Source organism: Vitis riparia, chromosome 19 (assembly GCF_004353265.1).
Source record: "Vitis riparia cultivar Riparia Gloire de Montpellier isolate 1030 chromosome 19, EGFV_Vit.rip_1.0, whole genome shotgun sequence".
Classification (NCBI taxonomy): domain Eukaryota; kingdom Viridiplantae; phylum Streptophyta; class Magnoliopsida; order Vitales; family Vitaceae; genus Vitis; species Vitis riparia.
In genome coordinates this window covers 6,037,998-6,052,076 of record NC_048449.1, presented here as the reverse complement: position 1 = coordinate 6,052,076, position 14,079 = coordinate 6,037,998, and the positions used below count along the sequence as shown (strand labels likewise).

General features: G+C 29.3%; 2 protein-coding genes across 2 annotated transcripts; both read left to right on the top strand.

The window, feature by feature from the left end:
- The first annotated feature begins 7,046 nt into the window (after window positions 1-7,046).
- Window positions 7,047-7,841, top strand: LOC117908056. The gene is made up of 2 exons (XM_034821708.1): window positions 7,047-7,366; window positions 7,446-7,841. Exons 1-2 carry the CDS (start codon window positions 7,054-7,056, stop codon window positions 7,760-7,762), a joined length of 630 nt encoding a protein of 209 aa, XP_034677599.1. The 5' UTR covers window positions 7,047-7,053; the 3' UTR covers window positions 7,763-7,841.
- Window positions 7,842-11,183: 3,342 nt separating this feature from the next.
- Window positions 11,184-12,741, top strand: LOC117908099 (putative F-box protein At1g32420). Its single transcript, XM_034821774.1, has 2 exons — window positions 11,184-11,289; window positions 11,615-12,741. The coding sequence occupies exons 1-2, from the start codon at window positions 11,184-11,186 to the stop codon at window positions 12,739-12,741; spliced, it is 1,233 nt and encodes a 410-aa protein (XP_034677665.1).
- Window positions 12,742-14,079: the final 1,338 nt, after the last annotated feature.

Below are 14,079 nucleotides of genomic sequence, written 5' to 3'. Positions count from 1 at the left end.
AGAACTTTAGGCTCAAAGATACAAGAAAAACTAGGATTGAATGGTGCACTAAAGATATGCAAGTTATGAAACAATGGTGCACTCAAAAACACTCTTCCAAGGCTCAAATATAATCAAGAATGATTTGGGAAGGTTAAGCTCATGAAACAATGAAGTTTGGAGCCTTTTTATAAAAGAAAAAAGTCAAACTAGCCGTTGGGGGTTCGTCCGGTCGAGTTAGGGGTCGACCGGTTGACTAGCCATTAGGAAAAGTGACCATTGGGCCTCAACCGAACCTTAACCGGACCTCAACCGGTTGAGGTTCAACCTTGACCAGGAAGAGAAGGCCACTGGGAGAAAGAGAAACTTTTTGGCCTCCCTCAACCGATCCTCGACCGAACGAGCACAACCGGTCGACCGGTTGAGCCATTTTTTTCGGCTTAACACTCAACCTTTTTCAACTTAAAACCTTTTAACACAAGTTTGAAAATCATTTAACACAAGGTTTTAGTTGAAAACATAAAATCATCCAATTCTTAAGATATTTAAAACAATATTACTCTTAGATGATTTTGGTGCGTAAATAAAGAATGAAATGCATGAAAGTACTAGTGCACCAACAACCTTACAAAGAGATCTTAAGAAGCTTTGGTCTTGAAAAACTCTTCTCTTTGAGGTGGTCTTCTTCTTCATGATTTCTCTTTGGCTTGATTTGTCTTTGGATTACCACTTTGGAAGTCGTCTTGCCTAATCATACTTGAAATATGATCATTAGTTCTAAACCTTGTTTTATTATCATCAAAATCAAGATTAACCAAGCCTTGGTTTCACATTCACTAATAGTTTTAAAATCCTACAACCTCATGTGCATCCAATCATATCGAACTTTTGGGAGAATCACAGTTTTCTGGTGGTCATATCTTTCCTTCAAATTACTCCATAAAGTAAAAGGATCTTTTACCGTTAGATACTCATTTTTTAAACGTTCATGGAGGTGATGACGAAGGAAAATCAGTGTTTTTGCACGATCCTACAGGGATGCTTGATTTCCTTCTTTGATCGTAACTCCAAGATTCATTGCATGGATCTAAGATAGATAGTTCTTTCCCGAAATGTCAAGTGCCACAAATTCGAGTTTTGTGAGATTCGACATTGTCAAATAACTTCATACATATGACAAAACAATATTATTAGAATTAGTTATAATAAATAGCATTGGTATCACTTTTGATTATAAACAAAATCAAATAATTTGTTTATTTTAACAATATATAACAAAACAAAATCAACAATAATATAAATATATAAAATTTTATTCTATATAAATAATTTCAAGTTTAAGATATGGGAATTACCTTCAGAGCAATTCATGTTAATAACTTGTTGTAAAACAAGGATAAATGCAATGTAAATAAAATAGTAGAAATCAAATATATCTTACTTTAATAATATATATAATGGGAAGAAGGAATCATATAAGAGGGTTGAGAAAGTCGAGAGAATGAAAGACAGAGAGAATAAGAGTAAATAAAAAAATTCTTTCTTGCTTTGGGATACATATTACAGGGATGGGAAACCTTTTATAGGCTTTCCAAATGGCTTACATTAATATTTTCATTAATGAATATTAATGAAACTCATAAATAATATTAATGATTTCCATTAATGAGTATTAATGGAAGTCATAAATAATACTTAATTAACATTTATTATAATTAATGTGATGACATTCATTACATGTGCTACTTTATTTGCTTTTTATTATTATTTCTAGTTTCTTTAGGTTTTCTTTTTGCTTTTGAAAATAGATGAAACAAAATTTAGTTGTTCTCAAAAAACTTTTTCTATATTTCACTTTATTTTTTAAACTGTGTTTTGGAGAATAACAACCAAATAGTGTTATAAATTTTTAAAAATAATAATTTTTTTATTTTAGAAAATGAAACATTGTTTTTAAATCATATGACCAAATAAGTTTTTATTATTTAGCAAAAAAATCAGAAGATGTTTTATTTAAATGAAAGAAAAAAAATATTTAAAACTATGTATAATTTGAAAGTTTTTTAAAAATAAAAATAAAAATTATTTTAAACTATATATAAAAATATTATCATCCATTTATTACCTTTTTCATTCTTATTTCCATTGTTACAAAATATTGGATAAAAACAAATAATAATTTGAATTTTACATTTTTATATTTATCATAACGTAAAAATTGGTACCACCAAATTGATTTATATTAATGAAAATAAATTTTTATTCCCATTTTTATCACCAAATTCATTCATATTCTAAGAGAAATAATAATAGAAATAAAATATTTATTCTTATTTTTTATAACCAACCTAAATAATTACTTTATTAAATGATATAAGTAATACTGAAAGCAATGTCCATAAATATGGTATCTAAGAAGTCATGTACAAATACGGATTTTACTTTATTTTCATATTTGGGATTTACATAATTATGGATTTTGAATAAAAATAAATAATTTTTATCTTTTTAATTAATTTTTATTTTTAATTTGAAATTTATTTTAAATTTTGATTTTTTTTATATATTATTATTGACCAAATGATTATTTTTAAGTATCCTATTATTATATATAACGGAGCCATCACGGGATGCCCCTCAAATCTAAAAAATAAGAATATTCTTTGATTTATTTAAGAATTTTCAAAAGCAAAAATACAACTTTGTCCCTCTTAAAAAATAATTTTGTGTGAAAAAAAAAAACTTTACATAAATATGTACACAAATTATTTTGTTTGACTTTTATTTTATTTTTTAAATGTTTAGGTTTTAAATTTCATCAAGTAGTTACTAATTTAGAAATGATTAGATATTGCATTAAATATTTTTAAATGGTGGGTTCTCTTTTGTTTGATTTAAAATTTTTTTTAATGTTTAGATTTTTAAATTTCATAAAGTAGTTACTAATTTACAGATAATTATATGAAATATATTCTATTTAATTTTATTTAAATATCTTATATATTATTAAATATTTTTTAGTAATGGGTTATTTTTGTTTAACTTAGTTACAAATTTACAATCAATATCTTTCCATGTTATAAATCAGTTTTAAATATAAAAAATCTCTCAAATAATTTATATTTAGTTATTTCCAAAAATTCTATAAAAAATTAACTTTTTAAAAGTTGTAACAAAAAAATTCTAAAATTATTATTATTTTTTAAAATTCTAGTCAAATTTCTGTTTTGCAAATAGTATTTGAATTTTTTGATAAAATTTTAGTCAAATTCACTTTTTTTTTAATACCATGTTTTTAGTGTTTTTTCCTTTCATAACCAATGTAAATAATTACTTACTTTATTAAATAATACAGGTAATATGGGAAGCAATGTCCATAAATATGGTATCTATGAAGTTGTATGCAAATACAATTATGGTTTCTTTTGGCCTTGGAACTACCTAATATATATAGTGATCTTAATGACTCCCTTCTTGAGATTAAAATTCTATTTGCCATATTTTTGTTTCTCTATTGAATGTTACAGGTGGATACAAGAGAGAAAGAGGTCCAGAAAGATCAAATATTAAAAATGGCTGATTTTGGGAGCAAGTTGATGTGGGTAACCCAGAATGAGAAAGTGTTTGAAGTGGAAGAAATCCTCACCAATATTCTCTCAAGGCTTCCTGTTAAATCCCTCTTGGTATGCAAGTCCGTTTGTAAATACTGGCAAGGTTTGATTTGCAGTCCTAGTTTCATGCATTTGCATCTAATCCAATCTCAAGAAAATCCAAGTTATGTTTTCTATCCTTCCTATGTCTTCTGGGACAACAACATACATAGGGTGATCAAAACTGATGGAGAAACCACTCAAAGTTTCCCTAGTTATGATGGGTTTTACTTTAGAGATATGATTTGTTCCTTCAATGGTTTGATATGTTGCACTACCCCTCGTAAGTCTCGTTCATTTATTATTAGACGTAGTCCCCGTCGTCACATGGACATAATTATCTATAACCCCGCCACTCGAGAAGTCCTATTACTCCCACCAACCCCCAAATCAAAATGTGCACTTAAGCTCGGGGTTTCCTTTGGCCCTACAATCAATGGATATGAAATATTTCAATTTTTCTACATAGAAGAGCAACTTTATGAATGTTTGGTATATTCTTCCATCACTGGATCCTGGAAATTCATAGGTACTGTTGCACACGCACCCTCTACTTCTTTGAACCATGTGTGTATTAATGGAACAGTGTACTGGTTCAGCAGATCAAGAATAGACGGACGGCTGGTTGGCCACATCCTTGCAGTTGATAGGGAGGAAAAATTTAGCATAATTAGGATTCCAGAGGAAGAAACTCTATACCCTCTCTTGGTCAATCTTGAAGGTTGTTTGTGTCTAGTGGCTGAAAATGGAGTTGACGAAAACAGATTTGATATATGGGCTTTACAAAACAGCAAGGAGTCCGTTTGGGTCAAGAGATGGAGTGATTATATACCCATTTGTAAAATTGAACAATTTCAATATGTAGTTGTGCAAAAAAATGAAATTCTGTTTGGAAGTTGGAAACAGTATTTATTCTATAACATCGGGACTAGAACTTGGAGAGAATTTAACTGGGAATATGGTCGTGAAGGCTGGTTTTCTCCTCCATTGGCATACACAGAAAGCCTCCTCCCTTGTAAGTATTGAAATGTAAATTATGTTGTACTTTTCTTGCAAGTATGGAGGGATTTTTCCTGATTAAGAATCATAGAGTGTCTGATATTCTTTCTCTTCTTTTAACAGGCCATGGACTCATTGATTCATAAATGAAGGACAACATGTCTGATGCTGCAGATTGTTGTGATCTTTTTGACTTGTTTTGGAGTATTGTTTTTCATCATTCCTTGCTTCTTGTTTAGTTTATCTCATCAACTTCTTTGTAGACCATCAAAGTATTGTGGCAAATACTAATTGCTTTGCTCATCTATGGATTACAAATATTTTCCTTTGATTTTTTTTTTTTTACTTTAGTTAGAGTGCATTTGATAATGATTTTAGGAAATATTTCTAACATTTTTAATACTTGAATAATAAAACTTTTTAAGTGCTCAAAAAATTAGAAACGCTTCCTAGAATCATTACCAAATGGACTCTTAGTTGTAGACGTTTTTCTTTGATTTTTATTTACTTTAATTAGTTGCCTTTGATTATTCTTCGCTTGAGGCTCCAAAATTTTTACATGCCGTGCTAACCTCTTTTCATCTCAATAGAAGAAAATAAAAGACGAAAAAAAGGAAAGTAGATATCTATCGAATAATGGGCTTTTAGTTTTTTTTTTCTATTTTTATTTTATTTTAATATTTACTATTCCACATAACAATGGATTTGAATTGAAATCAATAGTTTTTATCTTTTCAATTTATTTTTATATTTATTTTCATTTTTTCTAAATTTTATTTTATTTTTATATTTTTGCTATTGATTTAATGATAAAGTTTGGGCAAAAATAAATATTTTATATAGTTTGAATTTATTTTAAATTTATTTTTATATTAATTTTTTAGACATCTTGTTGACCATAAGCTGAAATTTTATTAAATTTTTATATGAAAATATAAGCATTCAAATGGGGGATTCCATCATGGGATGCCCCTGAAATCTTCAAAAAAATAAAAAGATTCTTTCATGTATTTAAGAATTTTATAAATCAAAATTACAAATTTGTCCCTCCTAAAAAAATAATTTTATATGGGAAAACACTTTATATAATTATGGACAGTAAATTAATTTTACAATTTTTTATATTTTAGATTTTATTTAAATTTCATTTTTTTAAAATCGATTTTATTTAAATACTAATATACATTATAAAATAAATTTTGATAATTTTATATTTAATAATTTTCATATATATGTTCGCGGAGCCATCATGGGATGCCCCTCAAATTTCAAAAATATTCTTTGATTTATTTAAGAATTCTAAAAGCGAAAATACAAGTTTGTCACTCCTAAAAAAATAATTGTATGTGAAAAAAAAAAAAACTTTACATTAGTGTGGACGCTGAATAAATTTTATAAAGTTTTTTTGTATTTATTTTAAAATTTATTTCGTGTTGATAAAATTAATTTTATTTAAATACTAATATAAATTATAAAATAGTTATTAATCTTTTTTAAATGTTTAGATTTTTAAATCTCATCAAGTAGTAATTAATTTTAAAATGATTACATAATTATATGATGTATATGCTATTTAATTTTTAATAAAATCTAATATTATTTAAATACCTTATGTTTTATTAAACATTTTTTAAGTAATGGTTTTTTTTTTTTTTGTAACTTTGAGATTTTTAGGTTTAATAAAGCCGTTACAAATTTACAATGAAGTACATCTTTTTATGTTATAAATAAGTTTCAAATAAAATAAAAAATTCACTCTAAAATTATTTATATTTAGGTGGTATTATTTTAACTTTTTCTATTCAATTAAAAGTAACTCATTAATATCCACCAACACAATTAAAATGAACCTATTAATAACAAGTCCACTTTAATTATATTAATCGATATCAACAAGTTACTTGTAGTTGAATAAATAAAATAAAATATTTTTTATTTGTTTTTATTCAACCAAAAAATAAATATGTATTTTCAAAATTTCTAAAATGTTATTATTAAATTTATTAACTTTTTAAAAGGTGTAGCAAAAAACCTCTAAAACTATTAAAAATTTTCTATTTTGAAAATATTATTTGAATTTTTTTTTGATAAAATTTCAATCAAATTTATTTTTTATCAATGTTTTTAGTATTTTTCCGTTAAATTTGATGCATTATTATATATTTTTTTTTCCTTTGATAAGGAATGTAAATAATTACTTCTTTTATTAAATGATATAGATAATACCTAAAGGAAAGTCCATAAATATGGTATCTAAGAAGTCGCCTACAAATTTGGAGTTTCTTTTGGCCTTGGAACTATTGAATATATTACATCTCAAGATAATATAAATTGTATAGTGAAGGTAGGTTTATTGGATTCTTTTATTTTCTGTTGCGATTTGTTTTGCCTCTCTCTGCTGAAGGTGGGGTAGAGGAAGATAAGGATGGATGATTACGGGAGTAAGTTGAAGTATACCCAGAATGAGAATGTGTTTGAAGTGGAAGAAATCTTCACCAACATTCTCTTGAGGCTTCCTGTTAAATCCCTCTTGATATGCAAGTCCGTTTGTAAATATTGGTGGAGTTTAATTTGCAGTCGTAGTTTCATGAATTTGCATCTAATCCAATCTCAAGAAAATCCCACTTATGTTTTCCATCGTTATACCCTCCGAGGCGGCAACATACATTTGTTGACCAAAGCTGATGAAGAAACCACTGAAAGTTTTCTTCCTGCATGTCCTGGGTTTTACTCTAAAGGTATGATCTGTTCCTTTAATGGTTTGATCTGTTGCATTGACATCCAAACCCATTTCTTACGTAAATGGATTCAACGTAGAACCCCGGACACACATATCTACAACCCTGTCATCGGAAAAGGCCTTAGACGTAGTACCTTGGACATACTGGTCTGCAACCCTGCCACCCAACAAGCCTTGTTACTCCCACCAACCCCCGAATCAAAATATCCAGGTGCGGTTGGTGTTTCTTTTGGCCCTACGATCAATGAATATAAGGTATTTCAGTTTTTCTACAGAGAAATGCATCTTTATGAATGTTGGGTATATTCTTCCATCACTGGATCATGGAAATCCATTGGTACTATTGCACACTGTCCCTCTGGTTCTTTCAACCATGTATGTATTAATGGAATAGTGTATTGGTTCAGTATATCAATAATAGACGGACGACTAGTTGGTCACATCCTTGCGGTTGATAGGGAGGAAAAATTTAGCATAATTAGGATTCCGGAGGAAGAAACTCTAAACCCTTTCTTGGTCAATCTTGAAGGTTGTTTGTGTCTAGTGACTCCAGATAAACTTGATCAAAATAGATTTGATATATGGGCTTTACAAGACAGCAAGGAGTCTGTTTGGATCAAGAAATGGAATGATTATATACCCACTATTTTTGATAGTGAACCAGTTAGATCTGTAGCTGTGCGAAAGAATGAAATTCTTTTTGCGAATTCCAAACTTTATGTTTTCTATAACATGAGGACCAAATCTTGGAGAAACTTCAACCGGGATCCGAAACATGGTTTGGAAGAGCTGTTTTCTTTACCAATGGCATACACAGAGAGTCTCCTCCCTTGTAAGTATTGAAACCTATATCATGTTCTACCTCCCCGGCAAGTAGGGAGAGATTTTTCAAGTTGATTAAATTATTACAGTTCTGCTTCATATTTTTAAAAATTAAGAAAATTAATCAGTTTCTGCGTAGTGTTTTAATGAAGGAATCAAAGAGTTGCTGATATACATTGTCCCTTTTCTTTTTACAGGCAATGGACGGATCGATTCTTAAATCAAGGACATCAATCTATTTGACTCTCATGGCCTTCATGTGCTCAATCCTTGCTGCTATTATTATCATCATCTCGGCAGATGAGGAGAACAACGCCATATAATACTAATTGCTTAGGACACCTACAGATTATAGGCAATTTTCTTTGATTTGTTTCTGACTGCTCAAGAGGTGGCTCCAATATTTCTTTGACTTGCTTTTAGACCAGTCTTTTCTACATGGCTTGCTATTGCTAGATGAAATATTTGGTTAGAGAACATCGCTCTCCCTACTGTAAAAGCTATAAAAAGGCTGATTAGGGTATAAGCTTTCTCACATCTTTTAGTTCCTGCTTTGTTATATTGTTGAAGGCTTGGCTTCTTCCTGTGCCATTTTTCTCGATTTTCTCATGGAGGTCTTGGACACCCAATCAAATTAGTAAATTACACATAGCTTTAGATGAATTTTATACAATTTTTTATCATAAATTTTATTTAATGTTTGTAAAATTAATTTTATTTATAATTTCTCATGTTATAAATAGGTTTTAAATAATATTTAAAAAAAAAATCACTCTCAAATGATTTACATTTAGTTATTTCCAAAAAGAGGTAGAGGAAGATAAGAATGGATGATTATGGGAGTAACTCCAAGTGTACCCTGAGAATGTGTTTGAAATGGAAGAAAGAGTCAATTTACTAATTTTAAATAAAATTAAATTAAATTAAAAATACAATCTAAATTTTATAAATAAAAAAAACTAAATTTGATTTTTGTTTATTAAAACTTATCACCAATTTACACTTATCTTGTTTTTTTTTTTTTTTTTTCTAAATCTTAGTTTTAAAAAAAATAAAATCTGAAAACCACTATTTTAATTTAACTCTCATTTTTTTATATTGAAAAAACCATAAAATCAAACCACTATCTTAGTTTGAAGTGGAATAATGAGTTTTAGTTTTTATTTTTCTTATTTTATTTTATTTTCATACTTAGGACTTACATAATGACGGACTTAGATTAGAAATCAATATTTTTTATCCTTTTAATTTATTTTTATTTGTATTTCAAATTTATTTTTAAATTTTCAAATTGTATTTTATATATTTTTTTAATCATCATGGTTAATGAAAGTTCTATTAAACTTTAATATGAAGAGATATATATATATATATATATATATATATATAATGATTTTATGTAAGAAATATCCACACTAAATAAATTTTATAAATTTTTTTGTTATTATTTTAAATCCTATTTAATGTTTAAAAAATTATTTTTATATCAATACCAATATAAATTATAAAATATTTTTTTGATATTTTTTATTTGATATTTTATTAAATATTTTTTTAGTGGCGGGTTACTTTTGTTTGATTTTCATAATTTTAAAATGATTTAAATTAAAAAAATTTATCAAATTGTTATTAATTTACAAATGATTAATTATGAATTATATGCTATTTAATTTTTAATAAAATTTAATGTTATTTAAATATCTAATATTTTCTTAAATAGTATTTTTTAGTATGTAAATCAATTAGTATATTTGGAGTCTTGAAATGAAGAGTTTATTATCATATTAGAACTTAGAAATTATACAAACGTCATATCTGTAACTCCAAACCATTAAAGTAAGGACTGCAAATCAAGCTTAAGCCAAAATTTACAAATTGAATTACATACATTGATGAAAATATTGGTAATTATCGAAGAAATATCTACGGATATTTTGGAAAAAAATTTTGATAAGTAAAAAATTGATCAAAACTCATGGAAATGTAAAAAAAAAAACTCGTGGTAATGTAATTAGAAATATAATAGACAATTTAAAGTTGTTTTATTAAAAATTTGATATATATATATATATATATATATATATATATATATATATATATATATATATATATATATATATATATATATATATTGATCGATAAGAAATATGTATTTTTTAATTGTACACCTATTCTAAAAGCTTAATGAAAGATTTGATTTTATAAAATATCAATAATTTGTACATATTATCACATAGCTTAAGGTTCAATTCTCACTGTTCGATCACATCTAACTTCAATTTGGACCATAAGATGCATAGGAGTCATAATTTGTTTTTGTTTTTTTTTTTTTTTATCTCTACTAAATCTAAAAATCAAAATGGTCACCCTCTTCCACTCTCAATCCTCGCAGGTTCTAATCTAATATTTTTTTTTTTGCAACCCCCGTTTGATTCCCAAGTAAATCCATCCCCCATTCGATTTTCGGGAAAATTCATTCTCGTTTGATTTTCGAGAAAATCCATGCAAAACCCCCAAGAAAACCAAAAAGATTGTTTTTTTTTTTGCTTCCTGTGTTTTCTGGATCTGTTCTAGGGGTCGCTTTGCTTTTGTGCCATTGGATTAAAATTCCACAAACCCTAAATCCACGATTTTTGAGCCAGGCTGAAAAACACAACCTTTGCCTGCAAATCATGATCAGATTACCAAATAACATCTTATATTTAAAAAAATAAAATAAAAAAATTGGACAGATTTTGTATCCTGTGCGTGGGCTGGACTGGTAGGAAATATCGGGAAATTTCCCGAAAAATCGGTAAACAAGTCTACCATGCAAACCGAAATTTCGCCGATAAATTGCAGCGGCCGGCGATGATTTGAAGATTTCGCCGATTTTTCGCCTGCAGCCATTTTTCAGCGATTTTAACCGAAATTTGGCTAAATTTCTCCCGTCGACATTTCGCCCCCCCTCTTTCGTATAGCAGGCCACCGAAACCCGAAATTTCGGCGAAAAAATGGAAACTTTCATCCATGCTTGCATACAATCAGGGACTTCACAGGAAGCCTCGAGAGAGTATCGCTCACTTGCAGATCAACGTTCTGCCTTCGTCTTCCATTTGGGTATTTTCATATTAGGGGTTTGGCAGGGTTTAAGTGTTCCTCTTGGATAAATCTTCCAAATTTTTAATAATCCTATTTCCGTACGTCTCATAAACTCTCCATTTTTATACTACTTTCTATTAATAATTACCTACTTTATTGAATGATAAAGATATTGAAAGGAAAGTCCATAGCATCTAAGAAGTCGTTAACAAATAGAATTGGAGTTTCTTTTGGCTGTGGAACTACTAAATACATTATATCTCAAGTATATATAAATTGCATAGTGAAGGTAGGTTTATTGGATTCTTTTCTTTTGCCATATTTTTGTTTCTCTCTACTGAAGGTGGGGGCAGGCTCAGGCTCATGGATGATTTTGGGAGTAAGTTGATACAGGTAACCCAGAATGACAACGTGTTTGAAGTGGAAGACATCCTCACTACCATTCTCTCAAGGCTTCCTGTTAAATCCCTCTTGATATGCAAGTCCGTTTCTAAATATTGGCGGGATTTAATTTGCAGTCCTAGTTTCATGCATTCGCATCTACTCCAATCTCAAGAAAATTCAAGTGATGCTTTCTATCCTTCTTATCCTTCTTATCCCTCTTGGGACGACAACATCCCTTTGCTCACCAAAACTGATGGAGAAACCACTCAAAGTTTCCTTGATTGTGATGGGTTTTACTTTGAAGGTATGGTTTGTTCCTTTAATGGTTTGATCTGTTGCACTAACTTCCACGGCCCTATTGTTTATGAAAGGATTGAAGATAGTAATACCTTTGACATACATATTTGTAACCCTGCCACCCGAGAAGTCCTGTTACTCCCACCAACCCCCACATCAGAATATATACCCAAGATTGGTGTTTCTTTTGGCCCCACACTCAATGAATATAAAGTATTTCAGTTTCACTACAGAGACGAGCAACTTTATGAATGCAAGGTATATTCTTCCATCGTTGGATCCTGGAAATCTATGGGTACTGTTCCATACAGTCCCTATACTTCTTCCAATCATGTATGTATTAATGAAACGGTGTTCTGGTTTAGCATGTCAATGATAGACGGGCGGCTGGTCGGCCACATCCTTGCAGTTGATAGGGAGGAAAATTTTAGCATAATTAGGATTCCAGAGGAAGAAACTATGCGCCCTTTCTTGGTGAATCTTGAAGGTTGTTTGTGTCTGGTGCCTCGACATGGACTTGGCCAACTTGATATATGGGCTTTACAGGATAGTAAGGAGTCAGTTTGGATGAAGAAATGGAGTGATAATATCCCCCAAAATTTTAATATTCAAGGACTTAGCTATGTAACTGTGCAAAAGAATGAAATTCTTCTTGCAAATTGGGTACGTTCTGTTTTCTATAACATGGAGACCAGAACTTGGAGAGAATTCAACTGGGAACATGCTCATGAAGACAAGTTTTCTCTTCCAATGGCATACACAGAGAGCCTCGTCCCATGTAAGTATTGAAATGTAAATTATGGTGTACCTCCCCTCCAAGTATGGAGGGATTTTTCCTGATTTTAGATACAATTTAGTTTTATGTATTAAAATTAAAAAAAATAAAATGGAAGAGTTTTTTTTTCTTTTATTTTCCTTTTTATGGAGCACGGGCTGAAAGTTGAATCAATGATCATAAAATTTTTCAAATATTATGGTATTAGAATTTAAGGAAGACCCAATTAACTAAAGTTAAATGAAATAAAATGAAAAAAAAAAAAAAATAGAAACTAAAGTTTTTTAAATTTGATCTCTATTTATTAAAACTTATCACCAATTTATGTTATATTTATATAAATATATATATTGTTGGTTAAAAATAAAGTGTAAGAAGAGTTACACTTTTGAAAAAATAACCTTTGAAAATAAAAGTGTAAGAAGGGTTACACTTTTAAAGTGTGAATTAAACACATGATTAAGTTTTGAAATGTTACAAAACTTGAAAGGTTAAGGAAGACAATGAGTCTTCTCATCTTTGTAACTTTACAAAACTTAAGAGGTATTTACACATATGATTAAGTTTTGAAATGTTACAAAACTTGAAAGGTTAAGGAAGACAATGAGTCTTCTCATCTTTGTAACTTTACAAAGCTTAAGAGGTTAAGTGTAAGAGAGTTACACATTTGAGATTAAATCATGTTTAATGTGTGAATTAAACATATGATTTAATTTTTGAATGTTACAAAGATGAAGAGATTGAGGAAGACAATGGGTTTTTTCTCATCCTTGTAACCTTTTTTTCAACCCTAAGAGTGCTATATATATGACTTTTCTTCTTTTGAAATCTTATGCAGAAAAGTGAAAAGGCTTGATCAATCCCAAGACTATTTCCATTAGTTCCCTAAAGATTTCTAGAGGTGGGAGGAAATAGAGTCTTTGGACAAAGTTCCAAGAACTTGTTTGAGCCTTTCTTGTGTTCTTCTTCTTGTTCTTCTTATTTTGTATCTTTGAGAGTTTCATTGTATCAAAGTGAGTGTGTGAGAGTGTTTCTTTTCTCCATTGTATCCAATTTTCGTCAACAATCAAAGACTCTATTCACAATGGAAGGAGAGACTATCAAGATTATGAACCAAGACCTTGTGAGGTTGGATCGTTTTGATGGTTCCAACTTCACTAGGTGGCAAGACAAGGTGAGATTCCTTCTCACAGCACTCAAGATTTTCTACATCCTTGATCCTACCTTGGCACCGTTACCGGAACCAAAGGAAATGACACACCTCAAGTGGTGGCGGCAAGGAAGAAGAGGGAGGAGGATGAGCTCATATGTAGGGGTCATATTTTGAACGCCTTATCCGATAGGCTATATGA

Excerpts from the sequence above, each read along its gene's own strand:
- LOC117908099 (XM_034821774.1), top strand. The coding sequence starts at position 11,184 with ATGGAAACTTTCATCCATGCTTGCATACAATCAGGGACTTCACAGGAA. Across the intron at positions 11,290-11,614 it reads TGCCTTCGTCTTCCATTTGG|GTGGGGGCAGGCTCAGGCTC; the intron begins GTATTTTCATAT and ends TCTCTACTGAAG.
- LOC117908056 (XM_034821708.1), top strand. The coding sequence starts at position 7,054 with ATGGATGATTACGGGAGTAAGTTGAAGTATACCCAGAATGAGAATGTG. Across the intron at positions 7,367-7,445 it reads TCCTGGGTTTTACTCTAAAG|AACCCCGGACACACATATCT; the intron begins GTATGATCTGTT and ends GATTCAACGTAG.